At 40.7% G+C, this 20,305-nt stretch overlaps 1 protein-coding gene, 1 long non-coding RNA gene and 3 other non-coding genes across 5 annotated transcripts in view; 1 reads left to right on the top strand and 4 right to left on the bottom strand.

Moving 5' to 3' along the window:
* The window catches only part of LOC145439886 (uncharacterized), a 231,459-nt gene that overhangs the window by 79,617 nt on the left and 131,537 nt on the right, over positions 1-20,305 (top strand). The window lies entirely within an intron of this gene.
* Positions 5,929-9,994, bottom strand: LOC145439836 (uncharacterized). Its single transcript, XM_080317474.1, has 2 exons — positions 6,927-9,994; positions 5,929-6,239 (listed from the first exon to the last, which is right to left on the bottom strand). Exons 1-2 carry the CDS (start codon positions 8,868-8,870, stop codon positions 6,156-6,158), a joined length of 2,028 nt encoding a protein of 675 aa, XP_080173600.1. The 5' UTR covers positions 8,871-9,994; the 3' UTR covers positions 5,929-6,155.
* On the bottom strand, positions 11,631-11,702 carry Trnag-ucc (transfer RNA glycine (anticodon UCC)). Its single transcript has one exon. It is a non-coding gene; the product is annotated as a tRNA-Gly (tRNA).
* Positions 13,568-13,639, bottom strand: Trnag-ucc (transfer RNA glycine (anticodon UCC)). The gene has a single exon. It is a non-coding gene; the product is annotated as a tRNA-Gly (tRNA).
* On the bottom strand, positions 18,635-18,706 carry Trnag-ucc (transfer RNA glycine (anticodon UCC)). Its single transcript has one exon. It is a non-coding gene; the product is annotated as a tRNA-Gly (tRNA).

A 20,305-nucleotide genomic window follows, 5' to 3' on the forward strand; every position in this document is an offset into this window, starting at 1 on the left:
GATCTTTCTTTACTCGGCCGCGTGAGAGCGTCATCGAGCAGCGGCTTCATAGTACAATAATTTGAATTCATATCGAGGGTCGACAAAAGTCCAATTGTTAGCTTTGTAAAGAAGTTGACAGGTGGTACCTTTTCGCAACGCTTCGAACGCAACTTCTGCTGCGAGACACTCCGCTTGTTCGACGAGAATTAGGCTACTGATATTCGTTAGTCTTTGACCAGGCTAGGAGCAAGGTAAAATCGGACTGATTGCAAGAGTTTGGTCTTGCATAATCTCTCTGCCTGTCGCGCCTTTTCACAGCGGCTGCATCATATTGATCTTGACAACCATGTCCTCTGCTCAAGGTTCCACAAGCGCTTTTTGATTTGTGGATTAATCGCTCTACTGGTAGGCTGACGACATGAAAAAACTTTTTGGACTCGAAAATGGACAAATTTCATGGAAAAACTTGATCTGGTCCAATGAAGAATTCCAGTAGTTACATCACGTATTATGATAGAAATAATTATAATATGTTGTAGTACAACGAAAGACACTTTCCTACATTCCCGGATAGAAAGTGTCTGTCCTTACTAAGTAGCTTGCCAAGAATGGAGAAAGAACGTTCAACAGTAGCAGTTGCTGGCTGACAACGCGGAAGTTGTTCGTACGTACACTGCTGGTGTTGCTTCATTCTGACAATGGTGTCTACATCACAATTTTTCATAATGATATTCTTGATATAAGAACCATACAATGCCCACGCAGTCTTGCTTCAGTTAGGACAGTGGTTCCCAAAGTTCGCACCAGCGCCCCCTGGGGGAGTTTGCGAGCATGGAGGCAATAAAATTGGGCGATAGGGGGGCGTTGAGAGCAAATGGGGCGGTGTAGGTTTAGAAGGCAACTGCTGTATGGTATTCAAACGATTGATAAATAAACCAGCTAAATACGCAGTACTAATGCAAAATCGATTCAGTCTGGGCAATTTAGGTTTGTCCGTCTATTTAATCAGCTGTACCGTAAAAGTCCATTGTTACTTGAAAATGTTGATCCAGCCCATTGAAGGACTAATTTTAGTATCAAGGTTCGTTAGCGAACACGAACCTTCAAATTCTTGAGGCTCACACGCCGAACGCGAACGTGCAGCCCACGTTCACACCATCTCTACTAGTTACTATTAGAAATAGAGTCACATCCAGATGAGACTAAATTATCAGATCAATTCAACCTGAATAAGGGGTACTATCAGGGTTGTAATGACTCGAATCATGACTCGACTTGAGTTTGACTGGAGTCACGTTTTCTCATGACACGACTTGACTTGAATCATTTTCTCAAAATACGGAAATAACTCGACTCGACTCGAGTCAATCTGTGTATTGACTCGACGTTGACTCGAGTCATTACGCATGACCCGAACCTAGTCATACGACTCGAGACTCAGACGGACAAGGCCGTTATTTCCTTGTCATTTCGAAGAATAGTAAAGTAACCACACTATTGGGATTTAGTCCATTAGTACTTGAAAAAACGAACAGAGACTGCTAAAAGTGAGAAAAGGAAAATTGGTATCTTAGAAATGCGAACCATGTGATATCACCAAACAGAGTTATAAAAAGTGTGTTGAACAAGACGGTAACTGGAAACTAAGTAGTCAACACAATGACTTGGACTCGGACTCGAGTCATAATACCATGACTGGGACTTGACCCTCTGCTCGCTGACTTGGACGCGGACTTGACTCGGTGGTGAATTGAAAATGACTCGATTTGACTCGACTAAGAACTATGAAAGTGAGATTGAGTTGTAACTCGGAGCCTTTTAACTTGGTGACGACCCTGGTATATATTTCCTAATGCCCTCTTTCAATAGTTCCTGGGCTAATTCTCACGAAAATAGCGTATGTAAACAAATGCAGTGGATACAACGCAAATTGTACAGAGTACACTGAGAGTAATGTTCAACCATAAAGTATGTTTTATCATGCCGTTTCAACTCAATACTAGAAGTCTCATCTAAAATATGCCAATTATATGCAAATCGGTGATTCGTCTGCGCCTGTACCCTCATCTTAGATTGGGGCAATTACGTGGGAATTAGAAACCAGGGAAGGGTATATGAATATATGTATGAGGGTTACCATCCGCCCCCCTTTAGTAGGACTTGTCGTCCTTTTTCGTGAAATGGAAAATGTTCTCCGTGAACGTCCAAATGTCCTCCTTTTTGGCAATTCGTCCCCTTTTAGACCTTATTCTAGTCAGCACAACAATATTTCCCCTAAACTTATTTAAGTTACCCGGATTTTCGTCCGCTACTATAAGTTCTGTAACTTCAGTGGTTTCTTCTTCGGATCTAACAATATGGTATCCATATTATATGCGATATTTATATTTGTGTACACAAGTGCCTGCGCGCTTAGCAATTGATTGTATGAGTAGAGTAAACGCTTCAGGCGAATTACTTTACTCGAAGCCGGGTCAATGCGCAATGTCAATCCCTAAAGTTGTAATAGCCTAAACCAGAGGTCTCAAACTCAAATGTGCTTGCGGGCCAATTTCCTAGTTTTGATGACGCCGCGGGCCGCAGCATCAATAATAGGGATATTCAATGTATAATTTCCAAGTAGGCCTCATTTCACGGGAACTTGCAAACAGGCATTCCACAAACATCGTGGAAATGTATTTTCCTATTGTACTATTCATTCACGCTTAACACGGACAAAAATCACATTTTCAAATATTTGAATAAAATTGTTTTTGTGCCTGCCATAATTGTTTTTATTAATGAGTTAGACATCATGCGAGAGGAAGCATCATGACATCGTAAAACTGTCGGGTTATGATATTGCAGTTAGTGAACCTTTGACGTGCCACAATTTTATGTAGAATATTTTAAAATCTACTGCAGATTGAACTGATATCAGAGCATTTCAGCGATGTAGCCTAATCCGGGTTTTGATATAGTCGTGATAAGTATAGGCCATTGTTACTGTCATTGCCAAAGTCAAATTGAATCAGCATTAGATTTTGCCTTCGAATATTATTGGAACATATCAATAACAACTGAAATATAATCATCATTGAGCCATAGTAATAGCATTGCTTCTTAACCTTTTTAGCGATCCTACCCCTTGTGCTTCCAATAAGATTTTTCGTAGCCCCGGTCCATTTTCAACACTATTTCTGATTGTACCTGTATTCAAAATCAAAAAGCCAATTCACATTCCACGGCATATAGGCCTAATTCCACAATGCATCTCGTACACCCTGATGTGGTGCTTCGTACCACGATGGGGTTTACAGACCCTGGTTGAGAACCCCTGGAATAAATATGTCCAATCGGCGAAGACTTCATTGGTGTTACAGCTGTAGAGCGTACTACTACCTTCCTGGCTACCGATAATAACATGGATAGAGAGAACAAACACCAAGTTTGTTAAGATTTCAGTGATTTTTATAGTAGTTTTAGCGTGAAGTTAAATTTGGTATATCTAAAAAAGATATATGCCTCTTGAATATATTGTTGAATACTTGAAATTTCAAAGTGCCGTCGCGGGCCACAAAAAATGGTCTCGCGGGCCACGTGTTTGAGACCTCTGGCCTAAACAGTAGTATTGTTGAGTTCTCCTATATACATTAGTAAGCGTAACCAGCTGTATTTTGTAGCCTGATAGCATTTTACGTTAGTAGATAAAATCAAGTGGCAGAATATACAAATACATGCTTCGTGGAATGGGGTTTGATTCTATTCATTAGAATGATCCCAAATGTATTTGGTTAAAAACTTTATTCGTGGCCATTTGGCCATCCACAGGGATTAATATCGCATTTCGAAAAATGGCACTGATAGTGACATGTACCATAGAGATTTCCAAGGAAGAGCCGAACAAAGTGCGGCGAAACACCTAAACGTCACGGATGTCCTATGCAGTCAATACAAATTTGGAGCTGACATTTGATCTTTTCCCTCCGCCCCTATCTAATATCTATGCACCATTGCCCACTCCGCAGCCATAGTGAATCATATAACTCCAAACTCAATTGAGCTGATTGGTGTCCGAAAAATAACTCAAAGGTACCGTTTCACCTGGTGTTATGTGTTGGTATGTGTCTATCTATGCATAAGGTTAGTGTAGTCAGCGTTGCTATTCTCAAGTAGAAGTAGAAGTAACGCCTTAAAGTTCTACTCAATTACTCTACGAATAAAAGTTGCGATTTCCAAGACATGTGAAAACTACTTCAAGCGAAATAGGAAATAAAATGTTTGAAAAGTACTTCAATAAATACTTTCAAAACGTATGATTAGTCCCATTCGCAACAGGTAACCGAGGGTGGATATTTTACTTTTGAAACTGCAACGTGCATCTTCGCAACTAAAACATGGAGAAATGACACTAAATATAGGTTTACTTTTCGAAAAAAAAAACTCTGCTATCATGCTGCGGGGGCTATTACATGCTGATTTTATGAGAATTTCACTGGTGAAAGTGATGCAAACTTAGTCCGGGTCTAATTTATCCTTTGTAAAAACTAAAATGTCGAATTGCCGACAAGCTGTTGGCGTAGAAGAGCAGGTAGTCTGAAACACATCACCACTCGAGTAAGCAGTGCAAGTTGGCGAAACCTACTCTAATACTCTGATATAGTAGTAGCCTAGATCTGTTAGTACTTCTTTACTGACTACCTCTGATAGTCCTGAACCGCCTTTCAGAACCATGTATATAGCAGTGTTGGGATGGCTCGAGTCATGACTTGACTCGAGTCAGACTCGAGTCACCTTTTTCGTATGACTTGACTTGACTCGAGTCACTTTGCTAAAATGACTTGACTTGACTTGACTCGGCGTATCAGAAATGTGGATTGACTCGTGACTCGGAGCAAAATTCACGAGTCAATTTCAAGTCATCAAGTAATAGGTGCCGATGAAAATCAAGGTATCTTGCATATGTTTGGATTGTTCGCGACACGCTGGTGTAATCCGTGTGATCGTGTTTTACTTAGCCTCCATTGTTTTCTCACAATTAAATTCCCACGAACGAAGTGATCGAAGCTTACAGCTTACCTTACGTTGTCGTAAAGTAGTAGTAAAGTAATTTAATAGCAGAATATATCATTCTGTTCTGTGTTCTTAGCTTGGCTAAACCTTTTTGTTTTATTGAAATTGAATTCGAATATAGTTTATATACTTCTCAACCATTGGCGAAGGCTCGAATTGTATCATATCAATATGGCATTGGTTAATGTATTGCATCTATATCAATTCGTTTCTCTATTCTCTATATTTTGGCTGGTAACTATAAACTAGGTCTATACAATTACTTACGTAGTTTAGCAGTTCTGTGAGCGATGAAGCGCCTTCTTGTTATATATTTAACTCTATATTCGTTTATAGGCTCAGAATAAAGGACCACCCGATCTGTATTTCAGACAGCTAGCAAAATGCAATGACGTAATCATGCCTCATGCTTCGAAAAGTCAACTTGACTTGAATTGTGACTTGACTCGTGACTTGACTTGACTTGACTCGACTTGACTCGAGTCATCTCCAAAAATCGGGTGACTTGACTTGACTCGAGTCACTTTCGAAAATCGATTGACTTGACTTGACTCGAGTCAAAATGTGCAATGACTCGAAATGACTCGTGACTCGAAGGTAGTGACTTGATCCCAACACTGGTATATAGGTGTGCCACGATGGAAACTACGGGACAATGTCGAGTGTAGCGGTAAATCGAATACGGATCAAATGTAAAGTATTTACCACACTTCACTGAACCGCTGTAATCACGCCGGAATCGGTTGACTGATGGAACGCTGCTGTTTTTTTTATATATATATATGAACCTCCTCGTCTCGCACTGGACCCGTACTGGAAGAATTGACATCAGATGATATATTTTTCCAGAGACTGGAATGCGATGGCGTTGTTATCCGACGAACACACGAAAGATGCTGTAGATGTTTTCCAATTTATATTTATGCTTGCTGAAACTTGATTGCAATATATGCCAGAAACATCTGACTACGCGAATTAGTAAAAATAATTCATTGCCATATTGGCCATTCTTACATAGACATCGATAGCATGCCATTGCAAGGAATTCGGTGATATTTCCAGCCGTTCGATCGATGTTTCATGGCATCGTTATCAGTGGCAACATACACAACTAAGCCTTTTCATACATCCAGTGCGTAAAACACTTTCTGACGTTTGATATTCATATTTGAATTGGATGTTTCAAAGTACGGCCAACTAGGACCGTATCTACTAGAACAGGGCCGGCCAACCCGTGGCCCGCGGGCCACATGTGGCCCGCGAGAAGGTTTTGAGTGGCCCGCGAGTTGATTTCCGAAATTTTTAATCTCATCAAAACTGGATTGCACATATTGTGAACTCATTGACAGATCCATAAACCATTCACATATTGGTATATCTTCGTGCACTACAATATAGCAGAATAATTTTCGATAGATTTATCAGAGGTAAAAATTTTCTACAAGCTTAATAGCGCCATAATTATGTTGTCACTCGATTTCTTGTTTTTAATATTGTTGCCCTTTTGTGAAAATTGAAGAACACCTAATGTATCAGATTGAGTCTAACTATATTCACGATTACGAGACAAAGTGTCGTTCAACATATGCGACCTTGCGTTTGCGCTCGCAGTAAGACCGTCGACTTCGGCCGTCGACCTCGGTGCGACCGTCGACCTCGGCACGAAATGATTGACGCATGTTGGTCGCAGCTTTCGATATCGATATGTCCATGCGCCGAATAGCCCAGTCCTCGCAAACTTAGCCCAGATATATACTGCAGGCCCGCAATATAGTCAAGTGACAATATTATTGACCTATAAACTTCAAAAAAATTTCGCGCTTCGCGCGGATAGTGGCCCGCGCAAAAGTTCGTCAATCGAATGTGGCCCTTTGGCTGAAAAGGTTGGCCAGCCCTGTACTAGAATAACACGCGGGTCGAGAGATATTTCGGTATGAATATTGAGCGTCTGCATTCATATTGTCAATAGGGCGAGAGACTGTACGATTTTCAATGTTCTGGTTCATATCAAGGTACACTTGTGCGTGGCTATGCAAAGGCAGGTCTTCGCTTGGCCGCGTGAGAGCGTCCGGGAGCAGCGACTTCATTGTACAATACTCTGAATTCATATCCAGGTCGACACAAGTCCAATTGTTAGCTTTGCACGTGACGAGCCGCGAACTCGACAGGTTTTCTGTCGACGTTGACAGGTTGTACCTTTTCGCAATGCTCCTAACGCGACTTCTGCTGCGAGACACCCCGGTTGTTCGTCGCGAATTAGGCAACTGACATTCGTTTGTCTTTGACCAGGCTGGGAACCAGTTCGTGTCTGCCTGAATGCAGGACTTTGGTCTTGCATAATCTCTCTGCCTATCGCGTCTTTTCACAACGGGCGCTTCATATTTATCTTGACAACTGTGTGTTCTGCCAATAGTGCCACAAGCGCTTTTTTGCCTTGTGAAATAATCGCTGTATTGGTTGGCTGATGAATCAGATTCCGGTATAGGACTTGGGGATACGAAATTCCCGTTGTGCTGATTTTTAATAGGAGTGCTTGTTCTCACTGGGTGCAGTGCTCCAGTGCTCTCCGCAAATGCGTAAGATGAAGTAATATGCGCAGTGAGTTCATGAGGTATAGAAAAGTGTTCGGGTATTATTACAGCAGACCGGGGCCTGGAATTCCGATTACCGTTACCAAGATTTGATAATCTGACCTTTTTAAATGTCAAAATCCCTCTGCTCGTTGGGGAATTAGGGACATTAGGGAGATCATATTCAGATTTGGACAACGCTTTATCAAATGATGGCCGTACTTTTGAAATCTTTGCAGACTCCAACCTAGGCTTCTCGCGATCAAGTCGCTCAGTCGATTTTGTGTCGGTATCTTCAACCTTTGAAGGAAGGTCTTGCAGACTTCTCGATTTATCAAGCTTCTGTTCATTTGGAGTCTTCATGGCCGCCCTATTCCACTTTTTATAAGGACTCGATTTTCCCGTATACGATTGCAAATCGGCGATACTGTGCCATCGCAAAAACGATCTATCCAATCGCCGCTTCGACCCCGACCGGTTGAATGTTTGTAACATGCGATTGCTTTTGCGGCACATTTTTGCATACACGCCGGGTGGTACGTCGCCTTCGGCTTCGCTGGTAGTAGTCGGACTTTCAGGCTGCTTAAAACTGTTCATTTCAGATTTTTCGTTAATGGGAATTTCCGAGCTTGTGCTATCCTTGTACGGGCCTTTATGACGTTGATATTTCGACACCGTCTGCTTTGAATCGACTATGTCGTAAACAATGTCTTCAACAATGTCGTCAACGTTTCCTGAATCTTGATTGCGTTTGGGCTCCTGAATCAATAGATCTGGAGAGGAGCAACCTAGTTTGACATTGCTGTCACATTCTTTGATTTGCGGGTGACTATGCTCTACTTTATTTGTTTGATATTGCGCAGACGTTTGGTCCGTTAATTTTTTATGCGGTTCCACTTGCGATATTTCAGGCTTTTTGACAGCATGGCTAATAATGTCAGGCATGAATGTTGAGCAGGACGGACTTAACTCAACATAAATTGGCGCCTCCGTCGCGGTACAAGGATTTTTCTTCTTACGCCGAAACATCGCCGATCTGAATTCTCGCCACGTGCGCTTGCCGCCTGCAGCACCTTTATGTTTCGCGGGAGGTTCTGTCGCCTGCGATTTTGCATCTCCATTCTCGTCACATTTCTGTTCATGTTTTCGTGGTTCCTTGCATTTCGAGGGTGGGCAATCCTTTATTCCCGTATTTTTCTTCTTGAAAATCTTCTCAAATAGAGACCGAGATTTCTTCTGCTTTGTCGGCTGATGTGATTCCATCATACCGATGCTTTTGATCTTAGATTCGAGATATTCGACAGCGTTACAGGATATCTCGAGCTCCGATCTGTATGTTCCGGTTGTGAAATTTTACTGGTAACTGTTTCTAAAATAAAATAATGCAAATAAGTAACAAAAATTCCTGAAACCTAAGTAGCTAACGGTTGATTGATAGCATACTTTGGTCATGTAAGACGCAATGGCGCCAATCTACTTAAGAGTTTAGAAGCCTGTTAGAAAATTATGAAAAATGAGCATTCAGGAGGAACTGGAATCGTTATAGTTCTTTCGGCCTCATGCCCACATGATCAATCTATCGAGTTCTAGATCAGAGGCGGGCAACATACGGCCCGCAACGGGATTTCCGATCGCACTTTCCAATAATGTGGCCCGTAGTTCTACATACATTTGTGGGCAAACTTTATCGGCCATGAACATTAACAAGACAAAGCTGCGTTACAATCTAACTGACGTTCACGTGAAGTCTTTACTAAATGTTTCTACGCCCGACATGTAGGCAGAGTTCAAACAACTTGTTGAAATTATTGAGCGACCACAGATGTCTTTGACTTCAACATTAAATACAACTCCTTCCTTGTATAGGTGGATAAATCTGCGATTAATGTATCGATTCAGGAATCTGGCCCGCCAAGTAGGCCTACTTCATTTCCCCATATGTGGCCCGCCGACTTGAGAAGTTGCCGTACTTTTCTAGATGAATATTGATATCTAAATTTTGCTCGTGTCGCACCTCTTCACTTGTTTCCTATACCACCGAAACACTGAACACGAAAAGGCTGATCTAGCTCCATAAACAATGAACATTCGTACACTGATGCTGTGTTGCGTATAATTAATCAGTCTGCAATCTCTGAATAACTGATTTAAACATCGACACTTCACTCATACGCCACTCGGCAAACCCGCATCGACATAATCTTCTATTCCATCCGCTAATAGGTCCTCGACACTGGAGTGTTCGATTAATAATCGCCGGAAAACAATGTAAGAGTACAAAAAGCGATGTAGCACTTGTCTTGTCGACAAGTGCCCCAAATTCTCATCAAACCGCTTTCATAGCGACGCGCACAATAATATTACAAGTTGGCGTTGTGACAAAACTCGGTGGATCTCTATGGAGGATCCTTCAGATTATCCCATTTCGATCATATGATGACAATCATTGCGAGTATCAACCCCCACTGCTCAGTGTTTTCCCGGAAGAATCAATTTTATTCGCTATGTCTCGCGTTTTACTCAAAAGCCGTTCGGCTTTAATGACTTATCACGTGTTGAATCACTGAGACATAGGATATTGACACAAACAACCCTTTCAATTAGACTTGCTTAGTGGCATACTATTTCAAAGTGCAGCTGCTGGTATAAGAAAGCGAGCACCGCTGCGATGAAGTTTTAAACGTGTTGTGGCTATGCAATCAGTCACCCATGCAATGATGTCTACAGCAAACGTCATGATATGGAGTGAAAGTGTATGTGTAAACAACTGAGCATTAGGCAAAGCGATCTAAAGTACGCTCGAAAATCTTTGCATACTAAAACCATGCACGTGCCCGTATATTCTGACTATAATTGTTTCCAACTAATCATCACTAAACCCAGCATGCTAAACATTTTACCTTGTCGAATACAGTAAATGAAAACCGCTATGTTCGCGTATATTTGTGAATCCAACATTTCGCACACAATGTCCCGTATGTTGCCAATTTCGATGAAACAGATTTATCCAATTCCATCATATCATATTTTGTTGTGTACTATCTGTGCGTCTTCATGAAGCAAAGCTAATTGCTTCATTCTTTCATGCAATAACCTTGCAATCGGGAATTCCATTTACTAGGTACCAAATCGCTGCTTAGAGAAGTCACTACCCAGCGTTTATCATGCTATCTGACTTATGAATTAGGGATTTCTAGTTGCGTATGAAAACTTTGACTCGAGAGTGTTGACTATATATTTACAATCGTCACGTATGATGGGTACAAAGATACGAAAAAGTATTGTTTCTATAAAAACGATTTGTATGACATCATACAGCATGTTCTCAGAAATGGGTTTGCTTCAAAATCGTGCGTCATTCTTGAGCACTAAATTAATGTTTACGGTTATTAACGATAGGGGTAAAAACTAGTATACACTGACGTTATTCTTACCATAGATTCCTTATATGGTATTGTAAACGTTAGTCCGATCGCGTAATTTCCTGATGCCATAAGGAAGTTCGTAAGTTGGATTATCTGAAGCGGTACCTTGAAACATATATTACCATTGTTTATATTTCTGTTCAGGACGTGAAGCCCGTTAAAGATTTATTTGTAACAGGGTAAAAACTAATATTACGAAAATAAATTTCTTCAACAAGTTATGAATTATTTAGATAATTTCGGACGATTGGAAATACACTAGTATAGCCAACGCTAACATGCAATCACAGTGATTTAGTTACGAAGATTCAATGTGCAAAGGATGGAATAGCATAGAGATTAATCGGATAAAATGCTAACTTTCACCATACCCAGATGGTGTAAGCAGGGAGATTGAGTTAAGAAATATCATAGTCAAATAATATTTCCATAATATGCCAGCAAAGTGTCAAATCAAACCCAAATAAATTGTACGAACTTTCTTTTCACGTTTGTGGGAATTATCAGAGTTTACCAGAAATTTCTCCATTTCGATCAAAATGTCTTGAATTGCACTTTGCCGTCACGGTAGCAGCATGAATCTTAACTGAGAATCAAAATATGCGTCGACCGGGAATCGAACCCAGATCTATTGCTTGGAAGGCAACAATGCTAACCTTTACACCATCGACGCTGACACGGCGATCGACATAGAGGAGAAACTCAATTCAGCAATTCCGAGATCTACCTCGTCTATTAAAGTCATTACCAGGGTGATTTTTTAGACATGTCAAAATTGTCAAAATTTTGTAAAATTTGTAGCGTTGGATCAAAATTTGTCAAAATTGTTTTCAAAGTCAAAATTTTTTGACCTCTGCATTTCGCTTGTGTCGTAGATTTTGCACCGTCGGTGAACTTATCGTTTGATCTTTTACAGCTTGTAGCCTACTTTATAGGCCTACCGTTGTAAACGGTCCATTGTCTGCTCATTGTGAATCATAAACAATCAAATGAAAGAACTAAGTCAGTGGTTCTCAATTTTTTTAGACACGCTCCCCTTTACGATAGTGAAAACTTTCGCTCCCCCCTTATCGTCATACCGCAAAATGCATCCATGATGCTGGCAATTCCAATGAATAGTTTGATGGCATGATGGAAGGTTACAACTGTTGATGAGAGAATTCTTGAATATGAAATTTGGACTATACACACAGCAATGGCTATGAATTAGAGGTAAATCGCGGGAAGCGTGAAAAACTTTTTCAATGGACCGCAGCTTCGCGCCTCCTTCAGTTGCTTTCACGCCCCCAAGGGGGGCGTGTCCCCGTGTGTGAGAACCACTGAAAAGGTTGGCATGGTGTTACGGTCAACGTACCGCAATATCCCAACTGAAGCAAGACTGCTTGGGCATTGCATGGTTCTTATATCAAGAAGCGCATGATGAAAAATTGCGATGTAGACAACATTGTCAGAATGAAGCAACACGGTGTATCACCACCAGTGTTGCCAGCCAACAACTGCTGCTTTCGAACGTTCTTTCTCCATTCTTGGCAAGCTACTTAGTAAGGACAGACACTTTCTACCCGAGAATGTAGGAAAGTAGCCTACTACAACAAATTTCAATTATTTTCACCATAATACCTGGTGTAACTACTGGAATTCTTCAAAGGGCCATATTCCGTTAAAATAGTAGTTTTTTTATGCAAAAATTTGTCAGTTTTCAAGCCAGAAATGTTTTTTTTTCAGGCCAATCTACTTCGTAAGGGCAGACAGTTCCAACCAGAAATGAAGAAAAGTAGTACAATTTTTATATTTTCTGTGGGAAAACACCTAATTTGCATACGTTAGGTCAAATTCAGTCAAAATTCAGTATTTTAGGTCACAATCTTCGTTTTTTAGGTAAAAAAATCACCCTATAGTCATTACTAACCTTGGAATTAAGCATCAGGAAGCACAAAATTACACAGGCGTGACCAAAGTTGAATGTCTTAGGTGGTGTAAATCCAAACCTTCCGACGCAATCCTAAATCCAGTGGTGATTGGATATGAAATAGGACATAATTGCTGTTTGCGATATTTGTGGCGTTTGTCTACTACTATGGTCATTTATACCAGGCTAATTTTCTTCATTTCTATTCCGAAGCTGCCGACTTCCAGCGCGGCCCACTTCTACTTCCACTTCTTTTATAAGACACCGCGTACACTGATGAGATGGCGAAGAGGAATGAAATGGGACATTTGTTCATCTGTGTCGACCGGCTATAGACTGCTACTGCCTGGAAGGCAACAACGCTAACCTTCACACCATGAACCCACGACCTAATGATAAATAAAGCGGACGCTCCCCCAGCACGCTATTTCACCCGATCCCAAGTTGCAAGTGATCGCGATTTGGTACTGATATCTTTAACACTGGCTTGATATCACATACGCTAGGCTAGGGTCTAATCGATTTTTAACCAAATTAATAAACTGAGAATTATGCCTCACGAGGAACGAACGTAAAGAAGCCATAATGCAATATTTTGCAGTTCCAATAAATTTGAAGATAGTAGAATTTGTGTCGACCGGGAATCGAACCCAGATCTATTGCTTGGAAGGCAACAATGCTAACCTTTACACCATCGACGCTCGCGGAGCAGTTGGCTTAGCACGGATACTCACCTCATCTATAGTAGAGTCAAGTCGATTTAAAACGGTTTACCAAATGTCACGTGGCACATAATTACTCCAGCGTGCATACTAGAAACATGACCACGTTACATGGTTTGAGTGGCTTATATGAAAACATTTCGATGCAACAAGGTATTTGAAAGATAAAATAAACTTTGGTAACCAGATGTTGCAATAAATTGCAAAGCAATGGGCTACCTTGGATGAAGTGTGTATTGGTGATTAGGGTGAATAAAATAGAAAAGCTTCAGATTCAAAATTTGTGTCGACCGGGAATTGAACTTAGAGATATTTCCTTGAAAGCGCACAATGCTAACATTAACGAACACTAGCGACGCTGATAGAGGTACCGACCTGACGTGCAAAATGAAAAGAAAATTGCGATGGCTTTCTGGCCTGGATTCCTATGCATGACCATAAAGGTATCCAAGGCAGCGAAAAAGCTGATGAAATCGCACTAAGAGCAACACTGATTAGATTAGACTCGACACTGATATGGGCGTCGATGGTGTAAAGGTTAGCATCGTTGCCTTCCAAGCAAAAGATCTGGGTTCGATTCACGGTCGACACAAATTCTACAATCTTTAAATTTATTACTTCAAGTCTTCAAGTAATTTCGCGCTGTACGCAGGTAGCCCAACTGATGCGTGTTAGGAAATATATAGACAAGACTCTCATTCGTGAATTCCGTAATCGACTCGAAAAGAGTGTGTTCGCTGGTGAATCTTGTGTTTACAGCGTAATATCGCTGAAAACCATATGGCGGCTCAAAATCAACGTTCGGTGGTGGCAAGACAAATTGCGTTTCGATCATGTGCAGGAGGGGTACGTTACATTACATTTTAATTTAAGCGAAGCTGAAGGTAACATCGCTAAAACGGTCAAGAAATACTATTGTAAAGGTGTGTGTTATTGCCTTCCCAGCAAATATGGGTTCAAAAGTGCGCATCGAACAATTTATGCTTTATCCACCATTATATGCTCGATGGAGATTTTTCCATTGTTTTAAAATATGGTTACCATATTTTGAAAATTTGAAAAGAGAACACTTTTTCAAAATTTGCCGACTTACAATACTGGAGTAAATACTTTAAAAATGGTAAATTTTTCCCGACTCTGGGGTGGGCTGACTAAAAAAGGTCATCTGTCGGGCTCAAGTCCCGAATAACCTGTTGGTCCGTTACTTGGCCGATGATTGCCTATATCTCAGTCCCATGTCCACATATATTTAATCAAAATTCTCAAACAAAGAGGACAGATCCCTTTGAAAGAAGACGTATGGTAACCTTATTTAAAATTCATTGGAATAACATATTATTAAATTATACAACTTTTTTCCGATCCTTCCTTGTTGCGTCGAAGCTTTTCACATCGCGTGAAAAAAAAGCTCACCCTTAACTCATCCACTTAAGATTGATGCTGATCGATCAAAGGCAATTAATTCTGCCATCGGCAAACATCTGTTGGATAATCCGATTTGTGCGAATAATTATCGAGACGACCGATTTCGAATCGTAGGTCGAGGCCGTTCACAATTCCATTTGTGTGCCTTGGAATCAACTTTTATCAAAATACACCAACCAAAACTCTGTCAACAAAAGGAGTTCGTGTATCACCTAAAAATAGTACATTGAACGCTCTCTCATTCGAAATTTCATGCTGGTGACGTCATATTTTGTGATACGATTGTTGATATACAATGTTCTTTCCAATTCTCTACTAGTTGCTGACGATTACCCCTGACGAGTGTCAGCCGAAAATATTCGGGTTCATTTCAATATGAATATACTATTTAATTGTATATTGAAGTTCTGTACCTCCAAGAAGCTCTTCATGTATTCAAATAGGGAATCACTGAATACTACAAAAAACCTTACTTAGCTTACGACCATCAGGATCATGGCTAACATGATTATAGCAGCGTCGTGGCTGCTATACAAGTGCTTCTCCTGCGAAAACTCGTCAAACCGGGTTACAACAAGTGGTACAGGATAAAGTCTATAGTTCTACAGCAACGTCCCATAAAAGAGTATGAGATCAGAGAGCCCGTAAAAATATGAATTACAGTCAATGACTTTGTGTAAAAGAGCCGGCTTAAAAATTGTGACTGACTTGGTGCAACCACTGGTTGAAACATTACTCACACGTCACAACACTTCCGACATGAAGTAGTATACGATACAGGCTCATGGACTCAATGGTCACCTCTTGTCGTTACACTAACACTGTTGCTCTACCTCGCCCAGACATTGCTTCATTGATCATTTGCTACCATCGCTTGATTTTTCTTCTATTTTATTTTTTTTAACTACTGTAACCTTTTTTACAGCCAGACTGTTTGATGCTGGTGTGATCAGACTAGATGACCTTCACGGTCTTATCGACCATTCCTATCTAATACCGAATACTGTGCAAGCATATTTTCTGTACCATCACCACTGCCGTGTGTTATGTATTTTGGTTGGATGAAAATAAAGACTGACTCTCTCTCTCTCTCTCTCATCAAGGCCGAGAAGCCTTGCTTCCACCCCAATGACGAGGCAGGGATCTAGATATCTTTTCTGCAGGGGTCGAATTAAGGAGCAGGTTTGTCGCATTCTAACTTGATGATCTTGGATATGGTAGTCGACTTTATGATAGTGTTATATTTCGATTGTATTCAGGTCATTGCCGCTTTAATGACCATTCGTTGAAACTTGGAATGATGGATTCTCCTGCGTGTTGTTACCGCCGCTACCCCAAAACTGCAGATCATCATTTTTTAATCAGTTGTCCGAAATATGACTTTCATCGTTATTTTCTTATTTAATAATGTGTTCAGTTAAAAGTGCCTCTCTGTTCAGATGATTTGCCCACTGATTCGCGTATAATCCCGTAGGTCAGTTGTTCTCAACCTTTTTGTCTTTGCGGACCCCTTTTGGGCCGTTACGGACCCCCGCGGACCCCCCACGTCTTAGATCAAATTTAGCTAAATATTCGCACAATCATCATCTGTCTTGTGCCAATGATAACTGTAGGGCCAGTCATAAACAGCAACAAAATGACTTTTCTTCAAAATGACCTACTATTCATGTAGAAATTGGGTTGACTTTTATTATTTCCATGCAAATTCTGCCACTGCATTTCTTGAAATACGTGGTCGTGCATTGAAAATCTGCGCCTTCGATTTGATATGAACGAATGCTGAAAATCCATTTAGACCAGTGGTTCTCAATTTTTTTTAGACATGGCCCCTTTACGATAGTGAAAAATCTCGCGCCCATTATTGCCATAACACAAAAAAACAGAATGCTAGCAAACCCAATGGATAGTTTGATTGCATGGATGGTTATGCTTCTTGATGAGAGAAGTCTTCAATATGAAATTCGGGCTAAACACATAGCAACAACAAATAACTGCAGGTAAATCGCGCGAAGCGCGAAAATACTTTTCAGTTGACCACATCTTTGTGCCCTCCTTCTGATTCTTTCACGCCCCCCTAAGGGGATGCGCCCCCAGTTTGAGAACCACAGATTTAGACAAAGAAAGTTGGTGACGAATGTAATATTAACGGGTAACGCTTCCGACGACACAATTTGGCATGATCGCACCAATTATGGCACCGAACACTTTTTTATTGAGCATTTAACGTCAAGCCTGCTCATTTCTATCTAACAGCCAATCTTGAAGTTATTATGGAAAAGTGGTTATGTATATCACCGGAGAAAATGGATTTTTGTAAACATATCCAAGTGACAGTGATTGACCTTACTAATGCAACTATTTATTTTTTACACAATCCCCAACAAAACTGCAAAATATTTGCATCAGTAGGATATTGGCAATTAGCAGCTAAAATGAGTCTGCCCAGCAAAATATTTCATCTTTTGCGGCCATTCTGTTGATGTGGGTTCTACTGCTAATGTAGAAAAACTGCCTCGTGATTTTCCTAATTTATAAAAATACAAATTTGATTAAAAACGATCTTGTAAATTCAGTGGCTTCGCGGACCCCCTGGAAATGCTTCCCGGTTGAGAACCGCTGCCGTAGGTCGTGAATTTGTGTTAACGTGTTGTTAATTCTGTTGTTTTATTTCGTTATGTTCGTACGTGCGTCATCAATTCATGTTATTCTGTACCCGCCGTAGGCCTATATGTCACCGGATTGTTTCTACTCCATTTTGCAATTACTCGTTATTTCGTGTTACCTCCTCTCTTTATATGTACTATGTTCAATGACCGTGGTGCAAAAGGCCGTCGGCGATAAGGCCCAAATTTTTGCTGAATAAACAACAACAACAACAACTTGCTGATCGTATCAGTACTTTAGTCACACTGCCGAATTCTTGCAAGGTATACCGGGCGTATGGAAAACGATTTTTGTCTTTGGGCATGATTCACTCCTAATACATCTCGCTATTTTCTGAATTCACACAACACATATGGTATGACCTAAACTGGCACACAGCTCGAGCGGTTTGCGTCGAATTACAGACCTTGCCTGTCCACTGTCCACTATAGCAGATAGGCTTGGTTCTCTCGTTTCAAAAGAGGCCGACGCCGATGGTGAAATACATTGCGATATCGAGGGTTATACGTCCTCCGACAAATACTCCTTATTCAGGTTTTAGAAAATGTTCTTCGAGGACGCCTAAATGTCCTCGTTTTTGGCATTTCGTCCTCCTTTACAGCTTTTACAGCTATGATAATGGATAGATTCGAGTGGAAAGGGGCATAAATGATGCCAAATAGGACAATCGTGGTTCAATCGAGGTTTTTATTTTCGGTCAACACCACTAATTTGAAGTAAAAAGTCTGTAAATTGGGAGTCAAACGAAAGTGATGACCTAAAAAATGAAAAATAAAACATGTACAATTTAGCAAAACAATCTTCGAATACATATTTTACCAATACAGGCGACGTGGAAAGAAGCGCATGACGCTAAGAAAATGAGGAATCTCAAAAACAAGGGTATGCGTCGACCGGGAATCGAACCCAGATCTATTGCTTGGAAGGCAACAATGCTAACCTTTACACCATCGACGCCCGTGCATATAACGATCGAGCGCGGAGTCTAAATTCAGCAATTCAAGAGTGGAGTTAAGTTAAAACCTAATTACTACGCTGAAATATAAAGGTCAAGTGCCAAAATAATTTCAAAACTCCGCGCGATATTCAAGGAAGTACTGTTAAAATTCACTTCTCCATAGTTTCGAAGAGTTTCGGAAACATGTTGTATACGAGATCGAATTGGGTTTGAGCCTGATCGGCTCGCTTACTATACCATAGGAAGCAACGGATATCTTGCGGAGTGGCTTTTTTACTCCAAAGTTTTTTTTCGGACTCTGTGAACCGATTCGGTTTTAACACCTTGTGAACTTTCTAGCAATCGAAAGCAATATATGTGTATCTTGGACTGGCGCAGTCAAAGGTGTAGAAAGGCGCTCCTGCTGCCATCAAATATCCGGCCCGCGACGCGATTCTGAAAAATGGCTGTATTATCCAGCACATTTCTAACAAATGTTGAGATTTTTACTACGAAATACGTTTACTAAATAGGCATAATAGGCTACCTCAAGACATATAATGTCGAGTAGGCCACGTCATAACCACCAGACAGCGGTGTTGTGGTTTCACTCAAGTCACCATTACGGAAAAGTCGCTGCCATTGACACCTAATTCCAAGTAGGCAAAAATTGCACACTGTTCACAGTGACTTCACAGTTTTATGGAAAATGCACCAAAAAGTAGTTATTTGCAGAAGTCGAAACGTCAGTTAGAATCCGGTTTATGTAGGTTACAGGGAGAATGACACAAAATATAATTTTGATATTCGCAGTCGCCCTACTTTTTTGCGTATGACTTATCAGCTCCTCGGCCTCCACAGAAACCCGAGTCGCGATATAATAATATTGAACCAAATTTCAACGGCTGCGTTTACGGTTAAATCGCTTATATTCCTGACAGTACATAAACAGGAAATATTGTCAGATTACGTATTACGACTAAAACAGAGCAATCATAGCAGTATACCATCGTGTATCGTCGGTAAAGCAGCTATTTTATCAGTTTATATAACTCCAACGGGCCAATCATCGTAATGTTGCAAATTCCATTGCTTGCGAGTAAAGGTGTTGATAGAATAACACCCTAAGCGCCGAGATATAGCGTAATTATTATTATGTATATAGGCCTAATAGTTGAGTATTCAAGTCAAAAACAAGGGTATGGATTTTTAGGTAAATTTTGGAATATTTGACTGGTCCGGCCTGCGAATGCTCAGAAGGTTTGAATCCTACCCGCGACGCGAGTTGAGTTTGACACCCCCGCTCTAGAACAAAGGTATGGTCTTTTTCTGCTTACGATTCGCGGATTTTCCGTGATGATGATTGGCAATGTATTGCACTCAGCTTTAAAGCAATTTAAATATTTTGTACTTTGTCTGTGACAAACGGGGATATGGACTGTTGCTCGATACAAATAGATTTCAATATATAGGCTAATGCATTCTCGTCTATTATACCAACCACAATCCAGTATCCAATCTGGGCGCTGGGGACTATGTATACCGTCCAGGCTATGTTTTTCTTGAAAAGCAAAAATAATTAATACAATGGATTTGGTTTCGGGATAATCATGCTACCT

Source organism: Botryllus schlosseri, chromosome 5, assembly GCF_051294905.1.
Source record: "Botryllus schlosseri isolate E-star chromosome 5, Bs_hap1, whole genome shotgun sequence".
In the NCBI taxonomy this organism is placed as follows: Eukaryota; Metazoa; Chordata; class Ascidiacea; order Stolidobranchia; family Styelidae; genus Botryllus; species Botryllus schlosseri.